This window comes from Pezoporus flaviventris, unplaced genomic scaffold (genome assembly GCF_033815535.1).
Source record: "Pezoporus flaviventris isolate CSIRO_AGI_PZ_B2104156 unplaced genomic scaffold, CSIRO_AGI_Pfla_v1 ptg000002l, whole genome shotgun sequence".
In the NCBI taxonomy this organism is placed as follows: Eukaryota; Metazoa; Chordata; class Aves; order Psittaciformes; family Psittacidae; genus Pezoporus; species Pezoporus flaviventris.
Genome location: NW_026892550.1, coordinates 2,917,321 through 2,935,637, shown reverse-complemented (window position 1 = coordinate 2,935,637; position 18,317 = coordinate 2,917,321). Strand labels below are relative to the sequence as shown.

General features: G+C 46.4%; 2 protein-coding genes across 7 annotated transcripts in view; one reads left to right on the top strand and one right to left on the bottom strand.

Moving 5' to 3' along the window:
* Window positions 1-9,390, top strand: part of KDM3A (lysine demethylase 3A) — a 35,588-nt gene extending 26,198 nt beyond the window's left edge. For 4 of the 5 annotated variants that reach the window (XM_061466422.1, XM_061466436.1, XM_061466445.1 and 1 more), the window contains 11 exons: window positions 348-531; window positions 996-1,165; window positions 1,954-2,190; window positions 2,766-2,937; window positions 3,315-3,405; window positions 4,137-4,267; window positions 5,343-5,462; window positions 5,550-5,689; window positions 6,908-7,084; window positions 7,171-7,305; window positions 8,193-8,953. In XM_061466422.1, coding sequence (XP_061322406.1) covers window positions 348-531; window positions 996-1,165; window positions 1,954-2,190; window positions 2,766-2,937; window positions 3,315-3,405; window positions 4,137-4,267; window positions 5,343-5,462; window positions 5,550-5,689; window positions 6,908-7,084; window positions 7,171-7,305; window positions 8,193-8,273 — 1,638 coding nt within the window. In that variant the 3' untranslated portion in view covers window positions 8,274-8,953. The other variant, XR_009745756.1, reaches the window with a different exon arrangement.
* Window positions 9,391-10,414: 1,024 nt separating this feature from the next.
* LOC133275990 (charged multivesicular body protein 3) overlaps window positions 10,415-18,317 on the bottom strand; it is a 34,358-nt gene continuing 26,455 nt past the window's right edge. For both annotated transcript variants that reach the window (XM_061466409.1, XM_061466399.1), the window contains 4 exons: window positions 16,660-16,839; window positions 13,605-13,726; window positions 11,731-11,845; window positions 10,415-10,949 (listed from right to left, as the gene is read on the bottom strand). In XM_061466409.1, coding sequence (XP_061322393.1) covers window positions 10,816-10,949; window positions 11,731-11,845; window positions 13,605-13,726; window positions 16,660-16,839 — 551 coding nt within the window. In that variant the 3' untranslated portion in view covers window positions 10,415-10,815. The remainder of the gene's footprint in view (window positions 10,950-11,730; window positions 11,846-13,604; window positions 13,727-16,659; window positions 16,840-18,317) is intronic.

Here is an 18,317-nt window from a genome sequence, read left to right as displayed (position 1 = left end):
ACATCAGCTATCACTAGAATTGAGAGAGCACTGCTGTTACAGCTGCATTTAGTTCCCAAAGCAACCCAGAAGATGCATCTGGGAAACTCTGCTTTCTATGCTTGTCTTGAGGGGTGATAGACTCTCTTGCCTGCTCTTAAAATGTCAGGACATCCCAAATCCTGCTGGATCATCATCTCTGGCTGCTACTGAGATGCAATGCTGACCTCTTGTGGAAACCAGATAGATTTTGAAGGGCCAAACCATTTCAGTTTCGGTTTTAAAGAATGAATTTGGACATGGTACTGCTTCCCCTTTCAGAGCAGAGTTTGTGTGTGCCTAATCAAGTTCTCACTTTGTTCTTTCAGAACTTGGTACCTGGAGAAAGGACCAGCCTTCAACATAACAGCTTTGTCCTGAGCCCACAGGCCACTACACAAGATCCTCCTCTAAAGTCAGCAATTGGAAGTAAACAAAGTGCATCAGTAAATACTCCTTCATTAAGTTGGTTATCAAATCTAACAAGTGGAAATGTGAATAAAGAAAACAAAGGTATGTGCAGAACCAGTGAAGAGTAAACCCTTTGTGGCTGTTCGTCAGAAGAATGAAGACCAGCCCCAGCTGTATCTTGTAGTGGGAAAGATGCAGTCTGCCTGCTGGGATGGGTGTTCAGTGCCCTTGCTGCCAAACTGGTCCATGGCAACAGCTGGGAGTAAAACCTGGCAGGGTTAGCCTGTTCTGCTTTGAAAACTGGGTTAATATCCCATTGATGCAAGGATTCTTAAATTCAATGTGAGAATGTGTGTATTTCAGAATGTGTGATTTTAAAAAGCTTTACAGTACTGAAGAAAGTTGAGTGAAAGGAGTATTTCATCTGCATGTGTTGAGAGGAGATCTATATATATGTACATACATACATGTATGCATGAGGTATCTTGTTGTCTTCAAAACCCAAAGCATGCACTTCTCATGGTTCGGAATCCTTCCTCCATTCTCACATGTTCTTTTCATTTCAGAGAAACTCCTCATACCTATTCCAAAGAATGAGAACAAACCTCTCCAGACACTCCCTAGCTTAGCCAAGCCTGCTGCAGCCCTGCAGACGTTCAACAGTGCAATACTGACACCCGTGAGCAACAACAACACGGGCTTCTTGAGGAACCTGTTAAACTCTTCTGGAGGAAAGGTATATGAAAAACTGAAGTTTACAGGTTTGAGTTAATACCAGGCTTAGGCACTGTTCTAACCTGTGAATGTCACAGCAGGTAAAATCCTGCCTTCATTTGGGAAAAGACTTATTCAGTCTCTATACTGCAGTGCTCCAGTTAATGCTTTTCAGAGTAGCAGCTTAGTGGTACTATCAGCAAGTCTTGCTAAGGGAGGGGGCTGGAATTAGATGATCTTAGGGTCCTTTCCAACCCAAACTGTTTTATGTTAGAGCAGGTTAATTTCCTTAGGCTAGTGTCTGGCAGGTGCATTCACTGATATGGCCATTAGACTCAAAGAAGCATCAAGGACCTTGCTGAAGGGGAAAACCTTCTGTGATGGGTAACTATCTCATATCCTGTTTGCAGACTGGTTCACTTGGGGCATTCCTGAGCTTTGTTTACTCTTAGATATGACTTCAAAATGGTGGGGTAAAATATTGGTGTTGAGTTCCTTGATGTTCTTTATAATAAAGAAAGCCCTGTTCCCTGCTGTATTTCATGGCTTTCTGCAGCATTGCTGACACGTAGAGCAGAGCAGAACTACTTATGCCAGAACACTGTAGACAAAGGTCAGAAATGGCATTGACATTTAATGTTGGTGAGTTTCTAGACAGCAAAGCTCTGCAGATCTTTGTTTCTTTGCATGACTGTGAACTCAAGTGCAAGTTCTGAAAGTGGGATATACCATCTTTAAAGTCTGCAGGACAAGGAACATTAAAGTGCACCAACTTCTTTGTGTGTTCTTCTGTCTCTCTTTTTAAATCAGACAGACAACGGACTCAAGAGTACACCCAAAATCCTTGACGACATTTTTGCTTCCCTGGTGCAAAATAGAACCATTACAGACCTGCCTAAGAAACCTCAAGGACTGACTATAAAGCCTACGATCATGGGCTTTGACACGCCGCACTACTGGTTATGTGATAACCGCTTGCTGTGTCTGCAAGACCCCAACAATGAAAGTAACTGGAACGTCTTCAGGGAGTGCTGGAAGCAGGGACAGGTATTGAAGTTTTCCTGCTTTCAGAATTCATATTCCTTGCCCTTTGTGCTGGTATAAACTTCCTGCAACCATGAGCAACACTAAACCATACATGAGATGTATGACATGAGCACTGTTAAATCCTTGGATAAAAGGATGTGTGTTTTACTATTCAATATCAGTTTCTAAACACACTTTTAACAATGTGTGGTTAAATCATCTATTTCCTGGAAAATGCCTTTCCCATTGCCTACTGGGCAAAGCAATGACCAATATAGAAACAGCACCTTTCAGACTGGGAGGGACTAGGTAGAAAGTCTCTGTACCTTGGTTGCTGTCTTAAGATGTGCACTCAAATGAAAAGCTCATTGTATTCACCTTCTTTGAGGTCCATAGGTACAAATACTTCACCTTGTGAAAGCATCTTTTGAGTCCTCCTCTAAGGATTAAATAGTGTGGGGTCTTGGGTTTTCTTTTAGTATTTATTCTACCCATGGTTGTCTTCAGTGTTGCTACTGTATAAAAACATTACTCTGGTTGGAATTAGAACTTCTGGTGCTGAATAGTTCTTCACTATATATTCTTCTTCCTCACAGCCTGTAATGGTGTCAGGAGTGCATCACAAATTAAATGCAGACCTCTGGAGACCAGAATCCTTTAGGAAAGAATTTGGCCAACAGGAAGTGGATCTGGTTAACTGCAGGACCAATGAAATCATCACTGGAGCTACTGTAGGAGACTTCTGGGATGGATTTGAAGATATCTCAAGTAAGTAGTGTGAATTTTTGTTCCAATAGGCAAAATATTCAACAAATAGCACAAATTTATCATCCTTAAATAGCTTACAAGATGTTCCAGGGGTTTTCTTCATACTGGGCAGTGTGTTTGCAGTGTATTCCCACCATGTGGAAAGAGTAGAAACTGTCACGACTCGTCTTCCGGAGTATGTTTGGCCGCCTTTAGTCTTTTGGGGGAGCATTCTGAGGAAGTTTGGGATCTTCCTACCAACTAGTTAAATAGTGCCACAGAAATAGTTGTGGAATGAACATGATTTTAAGTGAGGATAAGGATTTCTTTGTCTCAGTTCTTTGCATTTTGAGTTGTATAACTATTAAAAGCTCAGACCTGTTAACATTTGCCAACAGGTCGCCTGAGAACAGAAGAAGGAGAACCAATGGTGCTGAAGCTTAAAGACTGGCCTCCAGGAGAAGACTTCAGAGACATGATGCCTTCTCGGTAGGAATTCACAAAGAAACTGTTCATAATGTGTGATACCCCCCCAGAATACCGGAATGCAGGAATCCTGCTGTGCTTGACACCTGCTTCAGCTTTGGGAAGCACCTGGTCATGTGCAACCATGTTGTTTGAGATGCCTGACAGAGCTAAGCAAGTTTTCATAGAACCCCAGAATGGTTTGGGTTGGAAAGGACCTTCAGATCATCCAGTTCAAACCCCCTGCCATGGGCAGAGACACCTCACACCAGACCATGTCTTCCAAAGCTCTGTCCAACCTGGCCTTGAACACTGCCAGGGATGGAGCATTCACAACTTCCCTGAGCAACCCATTCCAGTGCCTCATCACTTGTTTTATGACCAGTTCTCATGTAGTTCATTGGATTCCTAAGTAAAGCAGGTACCTAAATTGGTTCATAGTTGGATAAACTTTGGAAGCTCCCTAAAACCCTAAGTCACTTTGAAATGTAAAGTTCAGTTGAAGCTTCTGTTTTGCCAAACTCTTAGGTATTCTGCCTTACTCTATTTGATATTAGTTGAAGTGATTACACAAGGAAATAGCATTACCCCAGAGCAGTTAAATTTATTTATCTACTATACATCCTGTCTTGCTTGCTTGGTTCCTTTTCCTGGTGTTCTGTAACCCCCTGGGGGGAAGGAGTACCATTTCTTGGGTCTATTTTAGACTGCCTTTGCTTTTTGTCAGTCCCTAACATTGAATTGTATTACTTTAGGTTTGATGATTTGATGAAAAATATTCCCTTGCCAGAATACACCAGGAGGGGTGGCAAGCTCAACCTTGCCTCTCGACTGCCCAACTACTTTGTACGACCAGATTTGGGCCCCAAGATGTACAATGCCTACGGTAAGGAGTGTTTTGCTCTGAAGGTCATGTTGACCACACACAGATTAGATTTCACTGTAAACAAAATGAATCCTTGCTGTTCCAGACAATTTGATTAATCCCATTGATTTAAAACCCTAACTTTGGCTCACTTACAGGCATTAGTGATATCCAGAGCATTACATGGTTTTATTAAATGTGTTTTTGTCTAGATGGTTTCAAGCCAATAGTATTTCCAGTTTCCCTATCGGCTTGCTCCACATGTGTATACACAGCTTCTCTTTCTATAGACAGCCCCATGTATTTGTTGTATAGCTGCTTCTGCTGTATCACTTTTGTTGTTTCTCCTTTTGGGGCTGTATTGTTTAGTTTTTAATCTCTCTTGAGCAGTTCTTTCCATAGTTGGTTCATCTGCTGTCACTCAAAAGGCATTTAAAACTAAGCATGACCATGACCAGTAAAAGATCATGGCTAGTAAATACTGTAGTGGCTGCTTTTTAGACTGCTGGAGAACCATGGAATCACAGCATGGTTTGTGTTGGAAGGGACCTTAAAGCTCATTCAGTTCCAACCCCTGCCACGGGCAGGGACACCTTCCACTAGAGCAGCTTGCTCCAAGCCCCTGTGTCCAACCTGGCCCTGAACACTGCCAGGGATGGGGCAGCCACAGCTTCTCTGGGCACCCTGTGCCAGCGCCTCAGCACCCTCACAGGGAAGAGCTTCTGCCTAAGAGCTCATCTCAGTCTCCCTTCTGGCAGGTTAAAGCCATTTCCCCCTTGTCCTACCCCTACAGGCCCATGAATAAAGCCCCTCTCCAGGTTTCCTGTAGCCTCTTTAGGCACTGGAAGAAACTCTCTTTTAGTCAGGACTTAAATGTGGCTTTTATATATTGTACAGGCAGGGTATAGGCATGGATCACTGTCAGCCTGTAAACTGATCACTTGGGAAGACCCAGGATGGGGCAGGATCCTGGCTATAAAGCATATTGCTGTCCTGGAACAGAAAGAAAAAGCTCTCTGGTGCTGCTAAGAGGGGTCTAAGGTTTCTTATTGTCTTGCTAATGTGCTGCTACTCTTTTTGTTCTCTTCTTTCCCAGGCTTAATAACACCAGAGGATAGAAAATACGGCACAACAAACCTCCATTTAGATGTGTCTGATGCAGCCAACGTTATGGTTTATGTGGGTATCCCCAAAGGCCAGGCAGATCAAGAAGAAGGTAAAGTCTTTCTTATGCTGATGGAGGTTATTTTTGTGGTTGGAGGGAAAGTCCTTTGCTGTAACTGCTCATGTTTCCTCTCAACAGAAGTGCTTAAAACCATACAGGATGGTGATTCTGATGAATTGACCATTAAGCGCTTTACTGAAAGCAGAGAGAAACCTGGAGCTCTATGGCACATTTATGCTGCCAAAGATACAGAGAAGATCCGGGAATTCCTTAAAAAGGTAAGCTGTGATGTCCTAAAAACTGATTTTCTCTCTGTGTGGGCTCGTAAGTACATATCCTTGGACTTTTCTTAAACTACATCCTTAAAAGCATGCACAGGAGATGCTCTTGGGAAATGGCAGAGCAGTATGTGGTGCCTGAAGTTCTCCCTTGTTCTCTCCCTTTTCCTACCTATTTTTCCTCATTCCTTTATGAGGTTTGGATTAAGGAAAAAGCATGAGGTGTTCGTGGTGATGTTTCCATGGAGTTTAAGGCTTAGGAGAGATGTGATACTACATCCCAAAAGGCTTGTTTCAGAGTTTGAATTCACCACGAATGGTCCAGAGTTCTTTGTGGTCTCAGTTCTGGAACTTCTCTGGTGCTTTGAAAGTGGAAATTACTGATGTGTTGATGGTTTAAAATGATAAATGGGATGGTGTGAACAACTGTCACCTTTGTCAGCCTGAACTGCTGCTGTCTTGGGTGGAAGCTCAGAGAGGCTACAGTAGGTTGGTTCAGTATTAACAAAGAACAGATCTTATACTTGTTAAAACATGATACTGAATTTGATAAGAGTTGGCATTTTGAGTTCTGGCATCGGTGTCTCACCTCTTGTAGCACTTGCCTGCAAATGTGAGGCTTCCAGCAGAACCAAGGTGTTTGTCTCCTCCCAGATGAGGTTTTGGGCCACACTCCTGGTGTAAATGATTGCAGCAAACGGGTTTATACTGGAACACTGCAGAAATTTGCTGCCTGCAGCCCTCAGATTTCTTTCCTGAAGAGCCTGTTGTGCTCCCAGCCTCCTGTCTCCCAGAAATCTATTCACATCCTCTGTTTGGATGTGCACTGACTTGTGCTGGTCTCTGGGCAGACACCTCTGGAACCCCCAACTCAGTAGCTTCTTCCAATTACAACCTCTTATGGTGTGAGAGTATTGATCCTGTATGACAGTGGTTCCCACTGTGAACACGTGAGTCCCTTAACCCTCTGATGCTGCTTCCTGCAAATTGGGTTCACTTCCATTCCCTATACCCACATTTGCAATGTGTCTGTGAAGCCAGAGGGGCTGAAAAATGGCCAGCCCGTGACAAGGTAAGGACTAAACCCAAACCTTTCACTGTGTGCCTCTTAGACCTGAACACATGGTACAAGTCACTCTGGAGTGCATGTGTATGGAATACCACAGATACATCTTGAGGATGGTGTATTTTAATACCTGTCATGTTGTGACTTTGCAGGTTGCAGAGGAACAAGGTCAAGAAAACCCTGTTGATCACGATCCCATTCATGATCAGAGCTGGTACCTGGATCGGTCGCTAAGAAAACGCCTTCATCAGGAGTATGGAGTTCAAGGCTGGGCTATTGTACAGTTTCTAGGAGATGTAGTTTTCATTCCAGCAGGAGCTCCACACCAGGCAAGGCCCAGGGGCGCTGTTCCAGCCTGACCTTGTGGGCAGAGAGCTCTGAGCACAGCACTGACGCTTGTGTTTGTTCTCTCCAGGTTCATAACTTGTACAGTTGTATTAAAGTTGCAGAAGACTTTGTATCCCCAGAGCATGTCAAACACTGCTTCTGGCTCACTCAGGAATTTAGATATCTGTCACATACGCATACGAACCATGAAGATAAATTGCAGGTAACTTATCAGTGCTCAAGATGAACCCTGCCCCTCTTAACCCCTTTCTTAACCCTATAACACCCACCAAACCTCACTAACCAGCCCTCACCAAAGCACAAGGGCTGTGTCCACACAACTCGGGTTGCTTTCATGTTGAGGTCAGCTTCCTGCACTGGATCTCAAAGAGGAGTTTCAATAGGGATTTGAATTGTTGTTTGTTAGTAGTTCTGAAGAAGCTTCTGAAGCTTTGCCTGAGATTACTTGGATGTGTTTTCTTCCATGTTTTCTCTACCTGTCTCCGTGTCTCTTCCATGTTTCCTCTAGCTGAGCTGGCAATACTTTGCTCAGGCCATGGGGTCTCAATTTCTGTCCTGTCAGAATTTGAACCTTTTTTTCCTCTGAGTTAGTGATTTACTTGAAGGTCATGTAGATCACAGAATCACAGCATGGTGTGGGTTGCAAGGGAGCTTAAAGCTCATCCAGTTCCAACCCCTGCCACGGGCAGGGACACCTTCCACTAGAGCAGCTTGCTCCAAGCCCCTGTGTCCATCCTGGCCTTGAACACTGCCAGGGATGGGGCAGCCACAGCTTCTCTGGGCACCGTGTGCCAGTGCCTCAGCACCCTCACAGTAAAGAATTGCTTCCTTAAATCTAACCTGAACTTCCCGTTTCAGTCTGAACCCATCGCCCCTTGTCCTATCACTACAGTCCCTGATGAAGAGTCCCTCTCCAGCATCCTTGTAGTCCCCCTTTAGATACTGAAAGGCTGCTCTGAGGTCTCCATGCAGGTTCTCTTCTCCAGGCTGAACAGCCCCAGTGTTCTCAGCCTGCCTTCATACAGCTTCCAACCTGACCCTGGCTATGCTGTTCCTTTGAGAACTCAAAGCCTTTTCTTTTCCTCCCAGGTGAAGAATGTCATCTACCACGCTGTTAAAGATGCGGTTGGGATACTGAGAGCGAACGAATCCAGCCTTAGCAGACCGTGAAGCAGAAAGCCTTAACCACACACTCTGAAACAGAAGCGTTGGCAGCTGTTTTACCTACTCAGTCAGGACCTCTGTGGACTTTGAGCTTCTATGAATGTTACCTCATCTTCCTTTCAGCAGTACCAGAGGCTCGTGGTACTATATTCTGTGTATTCTTCCAATGTTTACAAACCTGATATGTATATGTAGTAATATGTATGGACTGTGGCATACTGTGAATGCTCAGTTGCAATAGAACTTTATACGGAGTTGCTCTCCAAACTGTACAAATATACCTCCTTAGAGAACTGTTGGAAAACTATTCCAAATTCCTTGTTTAAAAAAGAACATTATTCCAAGGCATTGTAAAGCTCCAGTTTTTCACATGTATTTTGGGGTGGGAGAAGAAGCAGGAGTCACCCAGTTTAATAACTGATTTCCTTTTTTTTCCTGTAAGAATGCAGTTCTGGGATTTCACATTAACATAGAACTAGCATTTAAAAGTAGCTTTAAGCTATTGTATAGTACCATAGAGATGGGGGTTAAACCATCTTTAGATAAATGTATTTAAATTTCTAAATGTTAAAAACAAAGACTTTTAATCAAAACAGCTTCTGTTTGAAACTGCTCTTTCAGTTGAACTGATGTTTGATCCTCTGGTTTTTAACACTGAATGGTCTACATAAAATTCTTCTATTTCAGATACTGTTCGTTGCATGGCTTCTTCAACTGAGGCTTTCAAAAGTAACTCATTTGAGGCAGTGCTTTGAAATGCAAAAGAAAATGGTGTATTATATACTGCTTGAGCTGGTTTGTAAAGCACCTGCAGGCTTTGGGGTACTGAATTCAGACAGGTTTGATTACAGCTCTCTTTGGTTGACTGAAGCGTGATGTAGCTCAGTGGCTGCTTCTCAGCCAGCATCAGGGTCTGTATTAAAGGAGCTTTGCAGCTGCACTCTCAAATAATAGCACACACGCTGCTCCAGAATCACTTGAGAAAGACTGAAACCATCATAAGACAGGCATGGGGGCAAGAGTGGGAAAGTGCATCTCCCATCCGCCACCATAATCCAAGCCTTTCTGTTCTCCAGTGTCCCTTCTGGCACTGAAATGCATGGGAGAACTGTTGGGAAGAGCCACGTGTGAGAGGAAATGCCCTGGTTAGCCACAAGTCATGGTTCTGAACTTCATGTAACACGCTGCCAAGCAGTGCTGATTCCCCCTCCCCATTGCACCTCACTGCATTAACTCTCAGTACATGAAGTGCAGCAGAATGTGCAGTGACTCGCAGAGAGTTAGGATCAAGTGCTGTGTGCACTGAGAACAGGTACAGCTGCTGCCTTCCTCTCAAGATAGAGAAAAGGTGGCACCCACCAAGATTAAAACTTGAGGGAGGCTCATGCAGACAACTACTGTCAGTTTAAAGCCATCCCTCCTTGTTCTGTCCCTACATGCCCTTGGCAAGCGTCCCTCTCTGGATTGCGTGTTGGCCCCTTTAGGCACTGGATGACCATTATGAGGTCTCCCCACCGCACCTTCTCCAGGCTGAAATCTCATTTCATCTTTCTTCATTTATCCTGAAAAATTCAATTCTCCAGCTTCTAAAGGATGAATTTAGGTGCTGGCATGGAGATTGGCATTTAAGGAAGCCCTTTCAATAAGCTGTAGCTCAATTAAGGCTTCGCAGCCTCTGATCCTTACAGAAATGATCATAGTATGACTTTAAGTATGTGCAGGGTCATTTCCTTTCTCTGGGAGGGTCCCAGCTCCAGCAGCAGCAAGGCAGTGTCATCTTAGCTCAGCTCCATCCCGTGGGCTGTGGTGTTTGGCACAGAGGTAAATCAGCTGCTTTGTGTAAGGACAGATCATACAACAGCATTACCATAACCCCATTGTATTTGACAGCAAGGCTGCTCAGTTAATGACACAAAGCCTTACACTGTGGGTGTGTGGCTGTAGAGATAAGGGAAATGGAGCTGTTCATTGCTGAAGAAGGCACTGCAGTGAACATACACCACCTGGGCCACACTGGAACACAGCAACTATTTAACAACTAAAAGCTTTTCTTCACCTGTGTGCTAAAGAAACAACCCCAAAGGTGTTCTAAACCCAGAAGGGAGCTGGTGGAGGTGGAAGAGAGGTTGAAGTGATGCAAACTGAACTGACTGTTAAAAGCAGCTTTAATAAAATGTGTAGTGATTCAGGAAGAACACACTCTTACACTGCTGAAGGCTTTTGGTAGCAGACAAAGTGCCTTTTAGGACAAGATGCTTCTTGAAGCTAAGGATGGATTTCAGGACCTTCTATCTACAACCCCATAAGGTTACACCATTGCTACCATTTCACCACGGCCTCTCACAGGGGAGATGGGCTGACGAGCAAAGGGTGACCGCTGCAGCTCACCCTCCCCAGTCAGAGGTACGTTACAGTAGGTTCTTAGAGAACACAACCCCAGGAAGAAAAAATACCAATATATATTACATAAAGTACTCTCACGTATTAAGTTTTGCATTCTGAAGGCAGGACAATGGCCCAGAAGCCATCTGTACACGCTGGTCACCCCTTAGCTGCGGAGGGTGGCCAACCGCGACTGCATCGCCTCGATGTCTTCCTCCTCGTCCACAGCAGCCGTCGCTCCCATGGGCTCGGGCTCTGGAAGAGCATCTGTGACTTTACTGGGTGCTTTACCCAAGGCCCCTGCAAACAAAGGGTGTGCGTTAGGTCTTCGTGGTGAGATGCAGCTGAAGGAATCCAGCCACTCACTTCTGGTAGAGGCTGGGCACAAGTGGCTGACTCAGTCAGTATCAACTTGCTTGGGAGAGGCAGGAAGGGAGCAGCTCCCAGCCAGGAAACAGGATGGGGAAAAGGGAAGCAGGATGTGAGAAACAAGGGAGGGCAACACACCAGGGACTGGGCATGGGGCAAGAGCAGGGTAGGTGCTGTGGAGCTGGGCATCTCACACCACCTCACAAGAAATCCAGGCACGGAGCATTCAAAGCATTATCTCAGTCAAGTAAGAGCCAGTCAATCATGACTGCAGGAGCTGGGGTTTGTGATTGGGTTTGTGTTATTTTCTCTCCCTCCCCAAACCCTCAAGACCCCAACAGCACTTTACAGCCAGGAGTCACCACTTGGCCCGAGACTCGAGGTGATGCAGCCAAGTTCATTTCACAGCTTCATTAATAACAGCCTGTCCAGTCAGTCATACACATTCCCCCTCATCAGGAGGATGCACAGACAGACACCGAGCTGCTGCAACCTCACTGATGAACTACACGGACATTACTACTGCTTCACTGAACCGCACCGGCCTCCTCATCCAGTGCCCCCTGAGAAATCAGTTTCCAAAAGCACTCTGCCTGGTGGCAAAGGCCAAGACACCTGAGGGAGAGCACAGCTCAGAAGAGAGGATGTGAAGTGCTGTGTCCTGCTGAGCACAGCAGGGTCCCAGCTCTGCTCCCAGCCAATGCGAACTCACCAGCTGTGATTTCAAACAGGATTTTGTCAATTTCCATCTCTGCTTCCTCTTCCATTTCCTCCTGATCCTCCAAGCTTTCAAAGGTGTCCTCCAGCATCTCCTCTATAATTCCAGCCTAGCAGAAAGCAGAGAAGGCAAGTGTGTGATGTGCTTGTAATGTGCAGCAGAGTAAGGACACGCTTCCTACTTCCTCGTTCAGGTTATGCCTATCCAGGCATAACAACACAGATTTTCTGGATCAAGCCCATCCCACTGCAGGAGGGGGCCTAACACCCCTGCCTCCAGTCTAAGTACATATATGAGCTTGCTAAACATGAGCACCTTGTATGCAGGCAGCCAAGAAGCCAACAGCGTCCTGACCTGTATCAGCACCAGGGTGGCAGCAGAACCAGGGAAGGGATCGTGCCCCTGCACTGGGCACTGCTGACGCCACACCTCGAATCCTGTGTTCAGCTCTGGGCCCCTCACTACAAGAGAGACCTTGAGGTGCTGGAGCGGGGCCAGAGAAGGGCACGGAGCTGGTGCAGGGCCTGGAGCACAAGTGTGATGGGGAACGGCTGAGGGACCTGGGGGGTTCACTCTGGAGAAGAGAAGGCTCAGGGGGGACCTGATTGCTGCCTACAAGTGCCTGACAGGAGGATGGAGCCAGGAGGGGCTGGGCTCTGCTCCCAAGGAACAAGGGATGGGACAAGAGGAAACGGCCTCAAGCTGCACCAGGGCAGGTTTAGATGGAGCTGAGGAACAATTCCTTCCCCAGAGGGTGCTCAGGCATTGGAACAGGCTGCCCAGGGCAGGGCTGCAATCACCGTCCCTGCAAGCGTTCACACCGTGGAGATGAGGCCTCAGTGCCATGGGTTAGTGGTGGCCTTGGCAGTGCACAGGGAATGGTCATACTTGATCATCTAAGAGATCTTTTCCAACCCAGCTGATTCCATGACTGTACAAGCAGTGCACAGGAAAAGCAATAAGAAAAATGAGGACTAAACACCCGTGTTCTCACTCAGAAACCCTCAAGGTGTCATTGTTGCTCCACATCTGAACATGCTCCAAGCCCACGAAATACAACTGCAAACCTCAGTACAGCACACAGACTGTACAACACACTGAAATCAGTGTTTGACGCAGCTTCCCTTTCTTCCGTCTGCATTTAGGGATTGGACTAGATGAGCTTTGAGGGTCCCTTCCAACACAAAGCTATGATTCTATGATTTGAAAACTCCCTCTGCAGGGTCTACGGCCAAACTGCTCTGGTGCACAGTGGTAAAATGAGTAAGAAATCAAACTGAGTTGCGAGAGGGGAAAAAGCAAACCAGTTTTGGTAGTTGAAAAGATACCAGCCACAACAGAGAACCAGTGCAGCTCACAACCAGAGCACTTCATCCCATGGAGACACTAAGCTGGATGTTCTAAACCCAGTATCAGAGCAGCCATCGTTGCCGAGATGAGACTTCGAGCTCCCTGCTCCACAAGAGGCTGTCAGGGGTCTCAATGAACATTTCCATCCTGAAAGCAGGAACTCCATCCCCCAAGAGCAGGGAAAAGCTGAGGGCCATGGCAGTCACTTGGCACTGCTGCCAGCCTCGCTCCGCCCCTGCCCATGGGACTGGGACAACCAAGCCACAACTGCTCCGCATGGGGATGGATCCTCCTCCTTCCGTCCTCAAACTCAGCAACAGTTTTATACCTCAAGCTCTACACCAAACATGCTGCAGGTATCATCTACTCTGCTAGAGAATCCCAGCTATTAAGTGCTGCTTCAATTTGCATTCATTAGGGCTCACACAATCCCTCTGACAAAGGAGCCACCTGAGTGATCTCACGGCACAGTAAAGACCAGCTCCTGTCCACCCGGATCCTGTTGTTCTAGATCTTACCTTCATCATCTCTTTGGACAACTCCCTCATCGTTGCTTGGATTTCAGGGATTTTGACTAGGTTTTGCATAGCTTTCATGACTTCTGTGCTCTTCTGCAACGAACCTGCTACTCTCAGCACCGCTGTGAAGGACAGGGAGAGGAAAGCTTCAATGATTCATGCACCATTAAGCAGAGCAATGACATCCTCCCTACATGGACACAGATGTGTTTGAATCGGGCAATTTATTTCAAAAGAGAAACTTGCATCCCCCATCTTCATAGTGATTCTTCCCCTCTGCTCTGCTCTCACGAGAGCCCCCTGCAGTCCTGTGTCCAGCTCTGGAGCAACAGCACAAGAGGGACATGGAGCTGTTGGAGTGAGTCCAGAGGAGGCCACGGAGATGCTGCGAGGGCTGGAGCAGCTCTGCTCTGGAGCCAGGCTGAGAGAGCTGGGCTGGGGCAGCCTGGACAAGAGAAGGATCCTGAAGGGGAGACCTTAGAGCAGCTCCAGTGCCTAAAGGGGCTGCAGGAAACCTGGAGAGGGGCTTTGGACAAGGGCCTGTAGGGACAGGCCAAGGGCAATGGCTTTAACCTGCCAGAGGGGAGACTGAGATGAGCTCTTAGGCAGAAGCTCTTCCCTGTGAGGGTGCTGAGGCGCTGGCACAGGGTGCCCAGAGAAGCTGTGGCTGCCCCATCCCTGGCAGTGTTCAAGGGCAGGTTGGACACAGGGGCTTGGAGCAAGCTGCTCTAGTGGAAGGTGTCCCTGCCCGTGGCAGGGGTTGGAACTGGGTGAGCTTTAAGGTCCCTTCCAACACAAACCAAAGTCTGGGATTCTTCATTCATCTCTGCCTTCCTTGAAAACTCAACTTCTGCCCGCATCAGAAAAAACTGCATTGATAGCAAATGTCCTGGTCCTGTACAATTAGCTGGAGCACCCAGGTTGGCTGCAGAGAGATTTGCACCCAGATCATAAGAGAGTGATCCCTGAGGACCTCCTGCCCATATCCCTCACAGCCAGAGGTCTTGCTGGGGCTTTCACCTTCTGCCCAGCACCTGGTAGTGGGAACTAACTCTGCCACAATCCCAGCCTGGTTTGTGCTGGAAGGGACCTTAAAGCTCATCCAGTTCCAACCCCTGCCACGGGCAGGGACACCTTCCACTAGAGCAGCTTGCTCCAAGCCCCTGTGTCCGACCCAGCCTACTGTGAGGTTCCTGCTATTTGACTTGGCAGCTTCCTGCTCACAGGGAACTTACCTGTTTGTGTATAAAATGGTCACTCCTTCATGAAGCAAAATGAAGGTACAGCAGATATTTACTTGTCATTTTAATGCTTCAAGAGCCTGACACTTGTAATGTTAACAAACTGACAGAAGGTTTGCCTTTAGTGGTTATTTCCCCAAGATGAAACCAGTTAATACAAATCCCAGACTGAATGTTAGATTCCTTCCTAAGTGGATCAGAACATTCCCAGCAGGATGAAGATGCTGCCGGTGGTAGTAAGGAGGAGGCTGCTGTGTTTCCTTTGAAATGCACCTCAAGGATGGCCACTGCTTTCCCTTCCTCAATCAGGTACATGCTGAGTCATATTTGACCTACCAGAACATTACACCGAAGGTTCACACTGAAACACCTCACTTATCACTCATCCAAGTGTTAAAATCCACTGGCACTGCTTGGATAATGCTGGGTAGGGGGACATGCTCTGACATCAGTAGCCTGTTAACCCCACCAAGTCTTTCCCTGTCTTTAATGCTTTCTGCTCTGCTCTTGTTACAGGCTGGAACACTCCAGAGTCTAGAAAATGCTGCAGGAAATCTATACAACAGATGTCTGATGGGGACGAGGAATGAGGGAATGTGCTGGTGCTGGAGGAGCACAAAGGACTAAGTGGGGTTTGCAGAGAGCAAAGATATTAAGCCACAAATCTATTCATCCACATCAAGGAAATCAAACACTGCCCCCAATTCTCCATTTGGGGCTTAGCGAGTGCCACAAGACTCTTGCTAGAGAAAATGGTTTACCAGATGAAGGGAATCCTAGTGCAGGAAATAAACCTCATGCCACAGATCCTGCCAAAACCAGTAACAGGCTCCAGAAGGACACAAGGATATAGGGCACACACTTGAACTGCTCAGGAACACACTGAAAACATGCCCCAAACTACTGGAAGGAGGTTCTGTTTCAGAGCACACAAACCCCAATGTCACTGCAGCCCTCAGGCTCTGAGGAGAGGTGATAGATTATCTTAGAGGAAACACAATGAGGATCTAGGGAACAACGAGGAGTAGGGACCCCAGGAACTAACTGTGAACTCCCCGGTTGCTTTGGAGCCCAGGGTGGGAGACCATCCACACAGGGCAGTGGAAAGGTCTGCACACTGAAGGGGGTTATTGCCTACAGGGATATGGGACTCATTATGGGATGTGAGGGGAAAAAGTGTTGTGGACTCAGGAAAGACTCATGACAGATCTTTTAAGGGGACTGCAGGAATGTGGCTGGACATGAAGAATTTACTATGGGATTTTTAAGGGAACAACCATAGGGAACACACACACCTCAGGGGTCTGCAGGACCAGGTACCAGCTCAGGCAGAGGAGTTGTTCTGGGGCCAACTATCAGACAGTCAGCTTAGACTGGGCATCTGACAGCAGCTCCTGGAACATCCCATACCTTGTATGCGTGTACATACGTGTTCTACTAGGGCACCTTAGTCCTAATCAGCTGAAGAGCAAGACCAGGATTGAGTGTCAGTGCTGTTAATGCCTGTGTGAGAGCTGTGTGTGCCTACAGGGGAGCTGATAAAGGCACTGCAGTGAAGCATGTGTGGCTGCATATGCCTGCTGGGACCAAGTGCTCAGCCTGGCTGGATGTGGGGACATGGAACTGCAGCAGCCTCATGCCTCTGGGACTGCTATGGGAGGAGTTTCCCTGGGTCCTGAAAGCCCAGGAATCAGCTGCCTTTCACAAGAGCAGCACTGCTTCCAATTCCAGCTCTGCCTGCACTTGACCTTGACTCAGACCTCACTTCTAACACCAGAGGAGTCATTGTGCTTGTGCTCAGAAGTTGTTCTTACCAAGCTGGTTCTTCATCCCCATGAGAACAGAGTTCATGTGAGCTTTGGATGCATAGAGTTTGCTTACGGCCTTTCGGGAGCGGATCAGTTCCTTGGCCAGGATCACACACACATCTTTCTGACCCTTTTTGGCAGCATCCTTTATTGACCGCTTCACCTTCTCCTCTTCCCTCTGGATATCTGGAATACAGAAAATACACAGCAAAGAGTGACAAGGTGCTAAAGGATGTGGAAGAGAAACCAGTCATTTGTTGGGGGGTATTTTCAATGCAAAGAATCATTTCTGCTTGATTTCAAACTCCCTCTGTTGCTCAAAGACCTTGTTCTAAGCTGTTTTACATGTCAGCTGATTAATTCAACTGAATATTAATAAGGGATTTCTCATTACTAGACATGCAGCTCCGTAATTCCCTCTGCAGCCATGAGTACTGTAAATGACTCTCCAGGAATATTCCTGCATTGGGCTGAGCTAAGATGAATCCTCAAGGTCCAGTAAGAAAAAAGCCATTACTTGACTTACAACTTCAGAATGACTTCCTATTAAACTGGCCTGATGTACAGATAGATAAATACTTACACAGACATAGAATACGTACACACATAGTTCAAGACTGATTTGCTGTTTATAAGGTTACCTCTTCATCACTGATAGTCCCACTACACCAGGAAGGAACAAAGCTGTCACAAGCAGTTTAAAACTCAGTCTCAGAAGCCAGGCAGGCATTTCACTAGCAAACATACCTACCTACATCAAAGCTTAACCCATATGACCACCTTCAAGGGAATTTGAAGGCTGCTGCTGTCACTTTCTAAAGCCCTGAATTGTGTTCTTAAAAGATACATTCAGAAAGGATGTAGAAGGTTGATCTCACAGAGTTACAAAGCTTTAGATGTACACTGCCTGCAGAAAACAGCATAACCACTTCTACAGTGAATTCCTAAGTTACTGAGAACTCTTAATTCCTGCCCAAAAAAGCCTTCACCCTTGCAGATAGACCTATTTATTCCCCTTGTCAGGCACAAGTCGTGGAGCCTCAACTGGATGCCCAGCCAAGTCTACACTTGTGCCTAAGGAGTTAAGGTCTTGAGTTTCTGCTGCTCACCCTTTAAACACACGTGCATTAGGTGTTTGTGTGAACTGGCACATTCAGAGCGCAAGCTGGCTGGCACCAAAGCTATGGATGATTCATCAGCAGAAACTACTATGCTGGTAAATTGTTAGACACAACTTAAAACAGCCTGTTCAAACTCTCCTGGTATCCAGCTTCATTCCACAGCTATCATAAGAGCATGCTGGTGCAGGAAAGCTGGCCTAGGCCTGTACTACATGAGCACCAAATAACTGGATGCGAAATATTACGCAGTAAATAACGCTGTTTCTGCAGCAAATCTGATGGGACTGCTCACATCTGCCTTGTCAGGTAACACTGGCTGTATACCTCAAAAAGCCCAGAGTAAGAAATGCAGGAACAAGCAGGGGCTGTATCAACCCCCTTCCTTCTCCAGAGTGAGCAACAAACCAGCTACTGATGAATGTGGATTTAAGAGTCCACAAAAAATTAGCCTAAAGCAAATAGAGAATTCAGACAGTAAGGGTTAGATTCAGCTTCCTGCAAAGAGCTGAAGGAAATGACCAAGAACCATTATTTTCTAGTAAA